At 49.8% G+C, this 16,747-nt stretch overlaps 2 protein-coding genes across 7 annotated transcripts in view; both read left to right on the top strand.

The window, feature by feature from the left end:
* SHANK3 (SH3 and multiple ankyrin repeat domains 3) overlaps positions 1-7,794 on the top strand; it is a 69,954-nt gene extending 62,160 nt beyond the window's left edge. For 3 of the 6 annotated variants that reach the window (XM_072596392.1, XM_072596388.1, XM_072596387.1), the window contains one exon: positions 7,035-7,794. In XM_072596392.1, coding sequence (XP_072452493.1) covers positions 7,035-7,680 — 646 coding nt within the window. In that variant the 3' untranslated portion in view covers positions 7,681-7,794. Of the gene's footprint in view, positions 4,178-6,033; positions 6,063-7,034 lie in introns of those variants that run through there. The other 3 variants (XM_072596391.1, XM_072596390.1, XM_072596389.1) reach the window with 2 other exon arrangements.
* Positions 7,795-8,127: 333 nt separating this feature from the next.
* The window catches only part of LOC140496537 (acrosin-like), a 28,782-nt gene continuing 20,162 nt past the window's right edge, over positions 8,128-16,747 (top strand). The window contains exon 1 of the mRNA XM_072596394.1: positions 8,128-16,632. Coding sequence (XP_072452495.1) covers positions 16,322-16,632 — 311 coding nt within the window. The 5' untranslated portion in view covers positions 8,128-16,321. The remainder of the gene's footprint in view (positions 16,633-16,747) is intronic.

The raw sequence follows: 16,747 nt of genomic DNA, 5'->3' as shown, positions 1-16,747 counted from the left end.
GCTCCCAGGGAAGGGGACTTTCTTTGCCAATGAAGATTAGTTCTGCTCAGTGTTGCCCAGAGAACTTGTGGGTTCTGTGACTTGCCCAGGGTCACCCATTTAGAACGGAGCCCGTAGATGTCAGAGGTAGGACCTCCACTTGCTGGTTTTGATCCACCTCAGTGACTCTGAATAAATCAAGTATTAAATAGAGGTACAAGGTGGTAATGGAATGATTCCATGTGGATACATCTTCCTGAAAGTATTCTTAACTTGGGATCCATGAACTTAAAAAAATGGTAAATGCATTTCAACACAATTGGTTTCCTTGGTAATCCTATGTATTTTATGACTTTTAAAAGCAGAGGCCCAAAGGCTTCACCAGACTGCTAAAAGGGTCCATGATACAAGAATCCCTACATACAGGATAACTGCCTTGTGGGAGCACAGGTAGAGGGGGCTGCATGCTGGGAACTTAAGACGGATTTTGATGAGTCCTCTGTTGCCATACAGGATATGTAGGATTTGGAAAAGAGGACCTAATGGAGATAAAGATGTGAGAGCTGAAACCATCCAGGGCAACCCCACTATTTTCAGATGGGAAACTGAGGCCCAGGGTGACACAAAGGAAGCTCACAAAACCAAGGGGCATTTGGGGGCCAGTGAGGAGAGGGATTAGTTTGACCTGCAACAGTGGAATAGAAGACTGAGCAGGAGAGACAGGTGGAGGCCAGCAATGTGAAGGTACAGAAGGTTTTTGGAAAGAAGATTACCTGACCAGTGTCTGCAGAAGGGATGGGATGTGGGGAGACTGGAGATAAGGACTGTTATAAAGAGGTTTTAGGATTGTCTATTGAGCAGCAGATGAGGGATTGGACCAGGGTGGGGAGGAAATAAGCAAATGCAAGAAACATGTTGAAGGACAGTTCAACAGTATTTGATGATGGAGATGATGAGGAGTGGTGAGGTACAAGGAAGAGAGACATCTTGGGGTTTTTAATCTCTAGAGGCTTTGGAAGAATTGTGGTGCCCTTTATAAAAAGAGGGAGGGCAGGAGGGTAGCCCCCTGGCCCGCTGGGCCCTGGGGATTGGGCATTTGCTCAGATGTGGACCCATGCCCACGCTGACTTCCCCAGCTACCCAACAACCCCCAGGAAACTCATCCATAGACTTCCCCACCATCCTTTTGTCCATCTTGGGGCTACTCAGTGGGATGTCACTGTGAGTGGCTTCATTCCTGCACTCGATCCATCTAGATACTTTGAGACCCTTCCCGTTCCACCCCCTCCCCTTCTTTCTTTGGATGTATTCTCAGACTGACTTAATTGTTCTTTTCCAAGCACTCATACATACCTACGATGTCCTAGGCAAGAAAGAAAATGGTATCTGCTTGCTCTCAAGGGGCTTGGTCTATGGATCAGTGTTAGGAGAGGGAACGTTCACAGATAAATAAATAAAAAATCAATACAGCATTATTATCATTACGTGGAGGATGGACTCAGGAAAAGCCTGGAGAAGCTGGTGCTTGGGTTCAGCCTTGCATGGAGGCAGGGATTCCAAGACATGGAGGTTAGAGGGAAGAGCATTTCAGGCACAGGGCACAGCTTGTACATAGGTCCAGAGGTAGGAGATGGAATATTTTGTATGAGGAATTACAAGTAAGTGAGTGAGTTTGGCTGAAATGTAGAGTGAATGAGGGGGGAATAAAGGGAACCAAGTCTGGCAAGATAGGTTGGAGGCAGACTATGAAGGGCTTGAAACACCAAGGCATCAGTGGGACTTCTGGAGTGGGGGTGGAGCAGTCAGATCCCTGATTTATGAATATCCATTTAGTTATGACTTGGAGAGTTGATAGAGAGAGGGAGATACCTGAGGCAGAGGAATTCACCTAAGAGGCTCCTGCAATGGTTTAGGGCAGAGAGGATGAAAGATTGAATTAGGGCAGTGGCTGTGGGCTTGGGGGCGAGGGTGGAGCTGCATATGAGTGAAATGATGAAGGCAAAGTTGACAATACTGAGCACTGTATTTGGATGTGGGGTCAAGGATGATTAAGGCTAGGTGACTGGAAGGGTTGGTACCCTTGATATAACCAGGGAAAATCAGGAGAGTGGGAATGAAGAGTTCTGCTGTTGGACATAGGGAGTTTGAGATGCCTTTGGAACATCTGGGTGGAACCTAGCAGGTAGCTGGAGATGAGAAACTGTAGTTCAGAAGAGAGACTAGCCCTGAATGTAAGGTCTGGGAGTTGTTGGCAGACAGACAATTGTTTGACTGGGAACAAGTGGCCAGAGAGGTAGGAAGATCCCTGGGAGAGAACAGTCATGAAAACCCCAAGAGGAGGATGTGCCTAGAACAATAATCAACAATGTCCAAAGCTCAGGTAGTGAGAGAAGGCCCTGGAGCTAAAATTAGGCACTTGATGTTGATTGTGGAAATAACATTTTCAATGAATGAATGAGACCAAAGGAGGAAATGACCTTCAGTGGCTTGCCCAGGATAACACAGCCACTGTCTCAGGTCAAATTTGAACTCAGTCTTCCTGACTTCAGGCTCAGTGCTCTATCCATTGCACCACCTGGCTGCCTCCAAAGGAACAGAGAGTGGGATGGGGTAGGGAAGGGATGATATTGAGGGGATTTAGGCAGAGGGGAAGGGAGGTAACTCAGTCCTTGAGAGGTGGCCAGGTCATCTGATAAAGAGTGGGAAGAGAATGGTGTAGATGACTCGAAGAGATGAATCAGGTCAAGGGTATGACCTTCCTTGGATTTGGTTGTGGTTGAATGAAGATGCAGATCTTGGCAATGGAGGTAGTTGATGAACTAGGAAGCCATTGGGGTGGGGGGACATTCATATGTATCTTGAAGTTCCCAGATATGAGGTTAGGAGTTGAGGTGGAGAGGATGCTACCAGATGGGCCCTCAACTCCTTGAGAAAGATGACAGATACAGGGTGATCTGAATGAACTGAGCCTTATCAGAGGAGGCTGCTGAATGATGGTAGCCTGCAGGAAATGTGCAGATGGCACTGACCCCCAGTATCACCTTTTCTGAGTCAGCTCCCTCACAGACTGTCTCACTCCATTAAGCCTCTCCCCAGCACCTGTAAATAAAAGTATGTCCATATGTGTGTGTGTGTGTGTGTGTGTGTGTGTGTGAGAGAGAGAGAGAGAGAGAGAGAGAGAGAGAGAGAGAGAGAGAGAGAGAGAGAGAGAGAGAGAGAGAGAGATGAGAACCAGCCTGAGCTTTAGGATAATCTCTGGGCAGTTGTGAAGCAGAGAAAGCCTTGCAGTGGAGGGCATGGCTTTGAAGGCTATTGTTAGAATGGCCTATGTGGTTCTGGGAGTGGAGAGAGGAAAATGGATGTGTGTTGCAACAAAGATTCAGAGTATAACACAGGTTGCAAAGTTGAGTGACTGGAAAGATGGCAAAGCTCTTGATACAAACATGAAAGTTAGGAAAAGGGGTGGTTTTGAGGGGGAAAGATATGTGCTGTTTAGTTCAGAATGAGTGGGTTATCTAGAGGATATCTGGTCTGAAATGTCTCAGGGCAATTGGTGAGGAGGGACTGAAACTAAGGAAAGGGTCTGAGTTTGTGGAACTGGGAGTCATTTGATGTTAAAGCTTTTGGGAGGTGACAAGGGCAGCCAGAGAGCTTATAGGGCAAGGATTCTTAACCTGGGGCCTAAAGACTACCAAGGAGTTCCTGGATAGAGAAGTAGGGGCTCTATGAACTTCAACAGGGAAAAATGACATTTTTGTTTTCACTGATTTCTAATTGAACTTCAGCATTTCTTTCAATTATTTAAAAACCATGCTTTGAAGAGGGGTCCATAGACTTCACCAGACTGCTATAGAGGCTCATAACACAAAATAGTTAAGAACTCTTTTAGATAAGAGGACCCAGGATAGATCCGTGGGTGAAAGGGAATTTGTTGTGGATGAAGATTCAGCAAAGGAGATCAAAAAGGAGCAGTTGGCCAACTAGGAGAACCAAGAGAGAGCCATGTCATTAAAGTCCAGAGAGGACAAACTCTCCAGGAGAGACTGATCATCAGTGGCAAATGCAGCACAGAGGGCAAGAAGAATGAGGACTGGGAAAAGACCATCTGACTTGGCAAGCAAGGCTGGTGGTAATTTTGGAAGGAGCCATTTCATTTGAAAAATGAGGTCAGAAGCCAGATTTTGGAAGATTTGGAAAAGTAAGAAGTGATGAAAACGAGGGCCAAGAGTATCCATAGCTTTGTCAAGGAATTTGGTCATGGAACATAGTAGGCACTTAGTAAATATTTGATTGAATTTGGTGGGAAGACAAGGAAAGGTAGTGTGAGAGGTAGCTATTTGCTTCCCAGGATCCAGCTTCTGTTCCACTAATAACCTTTCCTTTCCTTTTTGACTCTCCTCTTCCTTTTTCCTGGATTCCTCAGTTTCCTTTTGATCCACTGGTGGTAGAAACCTGGATCCAGATGGTTTCTCAGACTCTTTTTTAAGGCAGTATCCAGAAATGACTCCTTAACATTTGTCCCACTTGTATGAGAGCCCCCACCCTATCACACATTGGCAAAGGGCAGGGGAGGGTCAAGGAGGATATTGTTCCACTTGGTGCCCAGTGGGTTACCTTTGTTGGCCAAGTGCCTCATTACCCAAGGGGCCCATTACTCTTGTTGACAGCATTGCCTGTCCTGTGTTACAGGATGTCTGTCTCTTGTGTAAAGGGTAGAGATCAGGAATTCTGTCTTGGAGCATGAAGATCGATTTTGAGCTAGAAGAAATTCTTGGATGTCATTTAGTCCAACCCCCTTATTTTATTGATGAGGAGACACACCTAAGGAAGTTAAGTGACTTGCAGGTCACACAGGTGGCAAATATTAAAGTTGGTATTTGAACACAGGTCCTCTGACTCCAAGTGGAATCAGATCAGGAAACTGACTTATGGGAGCTTCGTGGCTTCACTAATTATTTTTGTTTGCTGGGCGCTAGCTCTTCATTCTATTTATTCTGGCTAATGGACTGGAAGTGCATTCAATGCCCCTTTAGATCTCAGTGCCTTAGAACAAGACCCCAGTGGCCTTATCCTAGGTACAGCTATGGTTTGATTCTGATTCTTCTCCTTGCTCCTTTACTCTTTTCACTAATCTTGAGCAAGTCATTTTCAATCTGGGCCTCAGTTTCCTAGTCTGGAAAATGTAGGGGTTAAATGTGACAATTTCTGGGGTCCTTTACTGCTCTATATCTGATGATTTGGTGATACAAACAAGGAACAGTCATGAAAACTTGGTGCTAGAAGTTTCTGGTGGATCGTATGGAATGGCAAGGGTAGCTGGGTGGTTCAGTGGATAGAGCACAGGGTCTGGAGTCAGGAACAACTGAGTTCAAATCTGGCCCCAGACTCTCACTAGTTGTGTGACCCTGGGTAAAGCACTTAATCATCTTTGCCTCAGTATCCTCATCTGTAAAATAAGCTGGAGAAAGAAATTACCCCATTCCAGTGTCCTTGTCAAGAAAGTCCCAAATGGAATCACAGAGTCAGACGTGACTGAACAACTTGGAATGGCAGGCCTCAGACGTGGAAGTAGGTAGAGAAGGGATCTAAAGGAACAAGTGATAATGATAGGTCAATGTGGGGAAAAGAGGACCAAGGTTGGGGCAGACCCTTTCAAGGACTGAGGCAGATCTGGGTCAGATTCTCTCCAGTGATTATCCCTCCACTCCTACTGGAACAGGTGTCCCTGAGGCAGAATCCATTCCCTCCTCCCAATCAGAGCAGTGCTGCTCCTCTGAGCAGAGCACTGGGAGACGGAGGGAGGTGCTAGCCCGTTTTCAGTCCGCTCGGCTCAGATCCATGAATGCTGACCTCAAGCTCTCCCTTACTTTCAGGGCCCAGGCCATGCTCCTTGGGCTCATGTGTTGTCCGTCTGTTGGGGCATGTGCCGTGTCCAGGCATGGGCTGTGACTGGGCGGGTGAGGGGCTGGAGGGGGGGCCATGTCTGGCCACCGGGCTAACACACTCTCTCATTGCTTTCTTCTTGCCCCATCTGCATGTGGCTGCTCTGTCTAGATGGGCGGTGGGTCCCGAGCGCCGGCTGTGTAAGTGAGCATGCCCCATCCCATGCCTCTCACCATTCCACGCGGGCCGGGCCGGGCCGGGCCGGGCCGGGGGTGGCTGGGGGCCAGGCAGGCGAGCTTGGGGTTGGTGGCGCAGGAGGAGCTGCATGAGGCTTTGGTCGCTGTGCTGTGTGGTCTACGCTGCCTCACCTCTTTGCCTTTGGCTCCCGGGGCCAGCCAGTAGGCCGGCAGGCGGGCGGGCTGGCTTTGGGGGCGGAGCCATTAACTGGAAAGGCCCGGAAGTGAGGTGGCCGCTGTCCAGTGCGCCCAACCTGAGTATGTGTCTGTCTGGCATGAGCACTAATGCAGCCGCATTTGCTGTCTTTCTGTCTGTTGCACTTTAATCCCAATTGATACAACTCTCCTAAGTCCCCGCAGGAAGGCAGGTGGGGAGGGGTGGTAGTGGTGGGTCTCTGGGTTTCAGGGACCACCGTCCTGAGAGTGCCTGAGTGTCCACGGGGCTCCCTGGCCTGGGGGAGGGAATCCAAGTGGAGGGATATAGGCGTCAAGATCCATGGGGACTTGGAGGGTTAGTGCCTGAGGGATCATTGTCCCCAGGCAATCACGAGCAGGAGTGGGGAGAGGGGAGGGTCGAGCGTTTAGAGATCTGCCACAAAGCCTGGGGTCCAGGAGCCCATCTTGAGATGCTATTTATCTTTCCTACGAAAGGCCACGAGGGAGGAAGGAGAGACGTGGGGCTCTCTCTTCCTCCTGGGCTCAGACATTTTCTACACCGTTAGGCCCAAGTAGCAGGGGGAACAGGGCCACAAGAGGAGTCAGGTGGCCCCCAGCCCGTCAGCCTAGGTCTCTGGAGGCCCCCTCCTGTCTTCCTCCTCCCCTGGCCTCCCCAGGACCCTTGGTGTCTTGGTGCAGTCCCGCTCTCCCCGCTACCCTGGCCTCTGGCCCTATTCCGGCCTAGCCTCCTCCCTGCCCTGACCCTCTCCCTCCCCGCAGGCTCTTCAGCAGCCTCGGCGAGCTGAGTTCCATCTCGCAGCAGCCGTCGCCCCAGCCCCTGCAGCAGCGCAGCGGAGTGGGGCTCCCGGGGCCCGGGGCCTCGTACACCGTCCGGCCCGGCAGCCGCTACCCCGTGGCCCGCCGGACGCCGAGCCCCGTGAAGCCGGCGTCGCTGGAGCGCGCCGAGGGGATAGGCACAGGTCCCGGAGGCGGCGTGGGGCGGCCCTTCGGCCTCACTCCACCAACCATCCTCAAGTCGTCCAGCCTCTCCATCCCCCACGAGCCCAAAGAGGTGCGCTTCGTGGTGCGCAGCGTCAGCGCGCGGAGCCGCTCGCCATCTCCTTCGCCCACCCCGGCCCCCGGCCCTCCAGGGCCTGGGCCCGGGCCCGGGTCGGGCCTGGGCGCCGCCCCGGGCCCAGCCCGCCCCTTCCAGCAGAAGCCTTTGCAGCTCTGGACCAAGTTCGACGTAGGCGACTGGCTGGACAGCATCCACTTGGGCGAGCATCGGGACCGCTTCGAGGACCACGAGATCGAGGGTGCGCATCTGCCCGCGCTCACCAAGGACGACTTCGTGGAGCTGGGCGTGACGCGCGTGGGCCATCGAATGAACATCGAACGCGCCCTCAAGGCTCTGGCCGACAGCTGACCGCGCGCCCCCGGCCCCGCCCACCCCGCCGGGCGCCCTGCCGGCAGGGCCCCCGCCCACCCCGCGCCGTGGGCCTATCCCTCCGCGTGACGCGAGCTGGGCCCCGCCCCTGCGGGGGCTTGTGGGCCGGCCTCTCCGCGGACAGGCCCACCTTGTCCCCGTCGCGCCACTCCACCAGACGTCGGTCAGGCCCCGCCCCTCCCCTCTTTTCCCCGACCCCCGCCCCCTGCCCGTCCTCCTCTTCTCCCCCTGCCCACCCGAATATCCTCCAAGCCCGCGTCGCGGCCCCGGGGCCGGAATGTTGCATGAATCGTCCTGTTTGCTGTTGCTCGGAGAGTCGCCCTGTACATTGCTTATCGCCCCCGTCCCCCTGCCCTGCCCCCCCTACCCCAGCACGTGGTCCTGAAGGGCGGGGCAGGGCGGCCCGGCATGCGGGGGCCGGGCGGGGCTGAGCAGGGCCCCCCTCCCCCCGGGTTTGCATATTTTTAATCTGCTCTATTTTTGGAAGAAGTAAAGGAACAAGCGTCTCTGTCCCGCCCCCATCCCCGGCACTGCCCGTCCCGGTTCGGCCCAGCGCAGCCCAGTTCAGCTCTACTCAGCTTAGCCGCGTCGGGCCGAGCAGGGTCCGACGGAACCGGGCGAGCCAGGTCCGCTGCCGCCACGTCTTCCACCTCCCAGCGCCTTGCGGGGCCCGGCCTCACTGCCACCCGCCCCCGCGGCCCCGGCCCGACCCGGCCCGGCGCGGAGGAGGGGGGGCCGGGTCCGCTCCAGCTGGTCTGGGCTCCACCAACGTCCCCCCCGCCTCCCCGCTGAGCTGGTCCCGGCGCGCCGCCTCCCCAACCCCCCTTCAGGTGCTGCAGGAAAGGACGAGTGAGGCCTCGCGCCCTCCGATCCTGCTCCGCCCCCAGCACACTAGGGGCCGCGGCTGGCTTGGGAGACAATAGCCAATAAGGGGGGCAGCGAGGACCCCCCCACCCTCCCCCGGCCCCATGTCGGGGTCCCCACTCCAAGTCCCGCCTCTCAGTCTCGTTTCACTGTCTCTGCTCCTGTCCCCCTCCCAGGGTCTCTCCTCCGGATTCAGCAGTCACCAGAGGAGGGGGTCTCCTCCGTCCCTCAATGCAGCTGCTAGTGTCTTGGATCCCCAAAGAGGCCCTCCCCACCCTCCCCCGATTCCATCCCTTCCTCGGTGAGACTGTCTGTGAAACCGCGAGGCTGTGTGCAAGTGTGCCGTGGGGGGCTAGGCATGCGTGGGCATGCAGTAGGCGATCAGGGTTGAGACTGGGCACTGTGCCCCTCAACGGTGGGCTAGACTTAGTGAGATTGTCCGGGAAACGTCGAGGCTGTGAAGGCATGTGTGCGTGCGTGTGCATGTGCGAGAATGTACCTGTGTGAGAGACCAGCAAGCTGTTGGGAACTGGGAGAGTGTGCCCGCAGGACACACGGGCTAGGACAATGGGGGCTGCGCTGCTGACAGGCTGGGCCCGGACTGCCGGGTCTAGTGACTGCGTGAGTGTCAATGAGTGTGTGTGTGCGCACAGGCTTGGGCCCCCTTGCCAAGGACCTGTAGGGTTCCCCCAAAGCTCGAGGAGGAATCAGGGGACTGGGAGGAGGGATGGCTTTGTTTATCGGATTCATCTTCCTCTGTTGGGAGAGGCCCAGCCCGAGGAGCTCTTGCACCGTGGGAGGGGTCTACGCGTGACCCCTCCCCTCGGAGCAACCCTCCCATCAGCTCCTAGCAGGGAGAGGAGGCGGCTCCGCTGGGCCCTAGGTCGGGGTGGGGGGACCTCGGAGCCAGGAGCCCCCAGCCTTTTGCCTTGGCTCGGGGGAGGGTGCTGGGAATCTCTGGGGCTGTTTTCACCTTGAGATGCCCCTCCTCCCTCTTCTCTCCTTCCCCTCCCCCCTCCCCCATGGCCCCTTTACTGTGACTTCTAATGCTCAGCAATGACCTTTGGGGTCTGTGGGGTGGGGGGCGCCCTCTTGGACCTGTTTTTAAATCTGGGGGTTGGGGTCTGGACTAAGCTCCGTCCATGTCACTCACAAGGTTCTGTTTGTATTTCTAACTTTTTTTTTTAATAAAAGAAAATAGAAAATTTCACACCCAAGGGCCTGGCACGCAGGTCTGTGCTGAGGTTGTTCTGGGTGTATATACACATACATACACACACACAAACATACACACACATCGTTCTGCCCTCCACTCATCCCACATTCCCTTCACTCTCACCAGCTCTCCCCACGCACAGTTCTGCCCTCCACTTATCCCCGACTCTCACCCCACCCCACAGTGATCCAGCCACAAACAGTTACAATCATAGAACCCAGCAGTAATACAACTCAATGCCACATGAAGGCACATAGCCTCCTGCCCACGGAGTCACAAAAGTCTTACAGAGTCTCACAGGGTCTCTCACCCAGTCTCACCCAGTCTCTGTCCCCTCCATCCAGTCTCACACACATGCATACACACCCATACATACACATGCACATACATACATGCACACATGCACACAAACACCTGTGGGTTTTTGGTTCCATTCCGTTTTGGGTTTTTAACTTGACAGGGTCAGTTCAGTTTCACCCCCGTCTTTTGTATGGAGTTCAGTGGGGAGATTTCTCCTCCCCTCTCCAGCCCCGGGGCCTCCTGACCCTGACGTTGTGATACACCCCACAGAGATCTATGTTTCTTATATTATTATTAATTATTATATTATTATTATGTAATAAATTTATAAGAAACGAATTGGTTTCAGTTGCTTTTGTAAAGGGAAACTGGGGGCCAGAGTCAACTGTTTCCTTCTTTTGTCTTTGAGAGTGAAGCTGTTCACAGTTCCGTGGGACTCAATGCAGTATTTATGGCGAGCCTGTTTTGAACCAGACGCTGCCCTCCTACAAGGCAAGAGCATGCAGTCAAAAAAGGGCATCTTCCATTTAGGATCTTTCATACTGTGATAGATGGTTTGGCACACACACACAGAGACACACACACACAATACAAACACTGAGCACACATTAAGCATATGAAAATTGAAAAAGAGGAGAAGGGAAAGCAGGCTAAAGAACACCTGCCAAGTTCGAGGACAACAGACAGAAAAGAGACAAGGTAGAAGAAGAGACAAGGTACTTTTGAGATACTTAGAAGGCCCAGGAGACAGAATGCTAGAAAGGAGTCAGCAATAAAACCTGTGACCGTCAATGTCTATTCAGAAGTGCACAAAAAATAGACCACAGGTAAAGTTCGCTAGAGGTTCTGTTGCAAGGAGGCAGGTCGGATCTTAGAGGCATCTCAGAAATAGGGCAACCAAACCTGAGACCAGGACTCTGGTGGAAGGAGAGAACTTATTCAACAGGGACAGGAGAGATGTAACATCATAAGAAGTGATGAAAGGAGTGGATTTGAAGAAACCTGGGAAAACCTGTATGAATTGATGATGTGCAAAACCGAGAGAACATTTCATTTGGCTACAGTGTTGTAAAGGAAAGTAACTGGGTAAGATGACAGAATTCTGGCCAGTTTCAGGTTTAATCCCAGCTCCTGAGGACCAATGATAAATCAAGCTTTTCTGTCTCAGCAGAGAGGTCACATACTGAGGTGCACATGTTCAGACATACAGTCAGTCAACCAGCATTTATAAAGTGTTGAGCCCTGGGGATACACAGAAAGGCCAAAACAAGTGGGAGCGGAGCGGGAGGGACAGCTCTGGTAGTTGCCGGTCTCAGTGAGGATCATTGAAAGGTCATGAAAAGATTCAGGGGCTAGAGTGGGGAGCATCTGGCTGAAGATGGATGGAGGGACAGACTTTGTCACCTGAGTAGCTAAAGAATGTTAGGAGCTTATACTTGTCAATAATCAGATATATGTAAGACACAGAGTAGATAGCAGATAATCTCACATAAAGGGAGGGGATGGATGGAGTGTTGCAGAAACAAGCCGAAGCAGGCCACTGTACTGTGACCCTGTACGGGGTCCCAACCCACAGTTTAAGAAATGCTCAAGGGGCCTCAAGTGGAAAAAGTTTAAGAAGCCCTGAGTGCTTGGAGACGAGTCTAGGTGAACACTGGGAATCTATTTTGCTCATCTCTCTGTCCAGATACAGGGTCAGATATTCTCCCTTTTCTTTTCATGCAAATATATTCCACCAGTAGGCAGGTTTGGTGGATGGTGTGAGTCATCTTGGAACAAAAACTAAATTTGAAAGGCTCTGACCCCACCACCCCAGCTGGAGCATTGTGGTCTTTTAGGGAAAAGCTAGGCTAAACCAGGGGTGGGGGTGGGGATGGGGAGAACTGTGGGTGGTATCAATCAGTCTTGGTACATCTCCCCCATGGTGACTCTTCAAGGTCAGTAGTGTCAAACTCAAATGGAAATGGGGCCATTAAATCATAAACAAGCATCTCTGGGGGCTGCATATTAACTCAGTTTTAAAATGTAATGTTATCTCTGTTTTATTATATTTTATTTATTTTGTTAAATATTTCTCAACTATATTTTAATCAGGTTCTGGCTATACTGGGGCCCTGTATTGGATACCTCTATTCTAGAGGACCTTTAACCATTTAAATGCTTTTAGGGTATTTAGGCAGCTAGGTGGTGCTGCAGTGGATATAGTGGAGGCCTGGAGTGACTCTTCCTGAGTTGAAATCTGGCCTCAGATATTTATTAGCTGTGTGACCCTGGGCTAGTCACTTTACCCTATTTGCCTCAGTTTCCTCATTTGCAAATGAGATGGAGAAGGACATGGCAAATCACTCCAGTATCTTTGCCAAGAAAACCCCAAATGGGGTCACGGAGAGTTGGAGATAACTGAAAATGACTGAACAACAATGAAGACATTTCTCCTGCCATAGGCAATACTAAAGAGAGAAAGAAAAAGAAGAAAAGTACAGTCACCACTCATCCCAAGAGTCACCGAAAATAAAAAGAAGAAAAATGTGGAGGAGGAGAAATGTGCCAGCCCAAGGTATGTCTTTTTCCTGAGATGGCTCAGACCTCAGATCTTGCCCAGTTGGGTCCATGTGATGGGTGGTGCTGAGCATTCCCCATTCTCATTGGGCCTCCTGATGCAAGGTGGTGACAGTGAACCTGAGCAGGGCCACAACAAATACCCCTTCACCACATGTCACCTGTAGTAAAGTGGCTAAAGGGTCATATGTGTCTCTGGCACACACATTGTCCTGGGCTTTAAGCTGTTACTGAGGCTCTCTCTCTATTTCTACCTCTGTGCAGTTTCTCCAGAGTCCCTGGAAGGGGCAAGGATCTTGAGACCTATGTCACTAAGCCAAGGAAGGGAGAAGCAAGGGCTACAGAGGGTCAGTTGGACTTACGTCCAAAAGCCACAAAATTACATGTGACTGGAGTGTTCTGAAGGTTTACAGCTATGTACCTGATCTTGAATCCACCTTGGATGACTCCCACCATCTGCTGTCTTTGCCCCTACACAAAACTGGAGAAATCACGAAACTATCCTGACTGAGTCCACTCCAAATTTATATTACATAGTACCAGTACTCCACTCTTTTAAGTTCCCTTTTGTGTATTTTCTTCCCTCATTAGACAGTGAGGCAGGGGCTGTCTTTACCTTTTTTTGTATCCCTAGACTAAGCTTAGCACAGTGCCTGAAACATAGTAGGTGCTTAATAAATGATTATTGATTGACTGATTAAACTATAAATTTAAATAATTATTTGGAGGACTATAGAGGGTTATATAAAAATTTGGGGGTTATACCTGACAGAAAGATTGACCTTTTTCCACATCATAACTTGGAGATAGGTCACTAAATATCAAGAGGTTCTAAAATGAGGTATTAAAAATCATATAGGAAATAACCAGAAAGAAAAAATTGAAACAGGAGAAGCTGAGTGTGAGGACTTGGTGACCGAAGATAGGCAAGGCCATGGTAGAATACAGGAACTGACAGGAGCTGAATCGTCAAGCTGACTGAAGCTATTTTGCTGGGAAGCCATGATAATTGAAAGAGAGGCATTGATTTACTGAGAGCTGATTGGATGAAGAAAGACTGTGTTATCTGAGAGAGAACTGGAACCAGAGAAGCTTTGTATATTCTAGCAGCCGACTGGAGAAAAGTAAGTAGGGTCTTCTGCTTATTTGAAGAGCTGTCTAGCCTTATTTCTCTTTATTGCTTTCAACAGCCTGAGAGAAGGGAAACCTCTCCGGGTGACTACATTACCGTTCCTTGCTCTCTATCATTTAAGAAAAGGTAAAGGAGAAGGAATAGCTTTGCACCTGTTTTGAGCTATGCTAATATATTTTATCAAAAGAGTCTAACACTTTCTCAGCACCCTGCTAAAGGTGACTGTGTGTTAAATGTGACTTTTAACTGTGCTTCAGTGGCCTGAGAGTAGCCATGGAATCATTTTGTCCAAAAAATGATGCTTGGTGAAGACTGTTCTATAAAGAGACCGAGGGCATCAAGATCTGCCATCCAGGGCCATCCCAGGCACATACCTTTCCCTATTCATGGGCCTTTCTGCTCAGTTTCATAAATGTGTGCCCACCATCTCCTCTGGATATCATGTGCATTAGTAAGAGAGTATGATTCAGGTTTATGGATGTACAATTGTATTTTTTATTCCTGCTTTTGCCTTTTATTGAATAAATGTTATGAATATTCTTGATTTCTCCTTGTTAAGTAAATTTATGTTTAAAAGTCAATGGTGTCTCTCTGGGAAAGGGAGGGGGAGGAATGAAGGGGGAAATTTGGTCACTGTGAAAATAAAAGATAACAATAAAAATTTATTTTTTAAAAAAGTCAACAGTGTCATTGTAACTTATTTTGTGTAAATAGGGAGCATGACGTTGGAAGCATAGGTGTTTTAGTGATGAAGGGTAGAATTGATTCGTCTCCCTTGCCATAGTTACCCCTGAGTACCCTGAAGGTGTACTCAGCCCTTACACTCCTTCTTCCTTCCCTCCCCCACTTTTTTAGAGCTGCCAGTGAAGGCACCTTGGAGGTATGTGGACTCCATGGTGGATGGCATGCCTGGGATACATGGACATCTGCCCTGAGACAACATAAGTTCCTTGTGTACTGAGGCATTTTATTTTTGTCTTTGCTCAACACCTTGAACAGCGCCTGGCATAAGAAGCCCTTGCTAGGTGCTTATTGATTGATTATAAGGCACGATGTATTGTGGTAGAGACAACTAGGGACTTGAGTCAGAATACTTGGGTTTGAGTTTTAGCATTCATCCTAAGTAAGTCATTTCATCTCTAGGTAATGAGTTCTCTGTCATTGGAGGTTTTCAAGAAAATACTCCATAAAAGCATGTAGAAGAGGCTGAAGAGACAGCATCAGATATAAGTGGGTGTTAGACCAGATGGTTTTAGAGGGTTGCTGCCCCCCCAATCCATGAGTTTCTCTGCTCCTCAGTTTCTTCATCTAGTTGTAGCAGCTGATGGCATGCTACAATTTTCAGGTTTGGTCCTCAAGACCAGAGGCCAGGGCTGTAAAAGTGAGTGCAGCCTGAACTGAAGGGAAGGAGGGACGACAGGGACCATCTCCGTATTTGCTCTTGAGCTTCCGTGTTCCCCATATTCCTTCTTCTATGCTCTCCTACATGTGTGCCCCACTTGGATGCATCTGTCTGCTCCCACCACCATGCTGTCTTTCAAACATAATCCCAGAGGAGGAGATTTTAGTTTCCTATTTAAAATATAACTGGAAAATCTTTAACAAAATAAATATACAGTACAAGATACTTATAATTTGTCATTTTCTAGTCAATATGTGACTTCATGGATCTGATTCTATTTGAATTGGATACCACTGATCTAGACAACACCTACTTTGTAGGACTAGTACACACACACACCAGGTACTCTGTGCTCCTCATCCAATTAGACAGCACGTGAGCCCCCCCCCCCCGATGTTCATCTTTAAAAGCGAGTCAAAGAACACAATCAGTTAAATGCAAAGGCATTTAATGGAATACCATAGTAACAGAAGTAGCGACAAAACATTTCCCCCATAAACCTGGTATGCACTTTTCCATAAATAAATATTTCATCAATGGAAAAAATGTGCACATGTAGGGAAGACTTGTGCAAGGAACATCTGGGGCCAGGGCACAAACATGAAAGGGCAAGTCATGCTTGTGACACAGAAGGGCCATTAATGCTTTCTAATGCTCCCTTTGGGCTGCCCTGATCAGGCCTGCTCCCTGCTGGTTTCTTGGTCTCCCAGAGAGCTTATCAGATGAATGTAGCCTTGCCAGGCACTGGTTGATTGGATGCAAAATTTGTGTCTGCAGCTCACTGTCTTCCTGTTTAAGCTGAAATCTTAGGCTAATCCTTCCTCAAAGGATGGTCAGGCATTTGAATATTCTTGTAGCTCAAAGCCTATATACTTTCCCCCCAATAACTTTCAGGGGAGAAAAAGCAGAAAAGCTTGCTAGGGATCAGCAAAAAACCTCCAACTGAGTTTTCCTGTTTTGTTCCCTCAGTCTTGGCTATGCAATGTTTTCCATTTTTCCATGTCAGTGAGAGAACTGGGAAAAGGCGCAGAAATAAGACTGATTTCTTGGAGCAAAGTTTTCAGCTGTTCATTACAAGGGCTTTGAGGTACTCTTTGACATAATGACGCATGAGGATATACCACCATACTGATCCTATCTGTGACTTATGGTAGTTGTGGTGAGAAAAGTGCTTTCTAAGTCTCAAAGGGTAATGATAATGGGAGCCACAATAGTTATCTATACCCCCATTTACCTGCAGGTTTTTCTTTCCCAGTGTTTCTCGAAACACCCCCCATCCCCCCACATTCTCTCACCATCACAAGGAGCTCTGGGCTGGGATTGGCTTGCTGCTGGGCACTGTGATGTCATGCTGGCTTCCAACTCAAGCTGGAGGATGAGGAGGACAGGGGTGCTATGCCAGGCACTGCTGCTCTCCCTTGTAGGGAATTTGGGGGCTCTTGATGAGAGGCTGTGTGAGTAAGTGAATAGGGGACATGTGTGAGAAGTCATGTGTTCATGTGATTGAGGGTAGAGGACAAGTTTGGGGGCACATATGAACGAATGTGGAGTATGTTTGGGGACAAAAGTAGGT

This window comes from Notamacropus eugenii, chromosome 3 (assembly GCF_028372415.1).
Source record: "Notamacropus eugenii isolate mMacEug1 chromosome 3, mMacEug1.pri_v2, whole genome shotgun sequence".
In the NCBI taxonomy this organism is placed as follows: domain Eukaryota; kingdom Metazoa; phylum Chordata; class Mammalia; order Diprotodontia; family Macropodidae; genus Notamacropus; species Notamacropus eugenii.
Note: the sequence above shows the minus strand (reverse complement) of the source record. Positions and strands in the feature narration are given on the sequence as shown.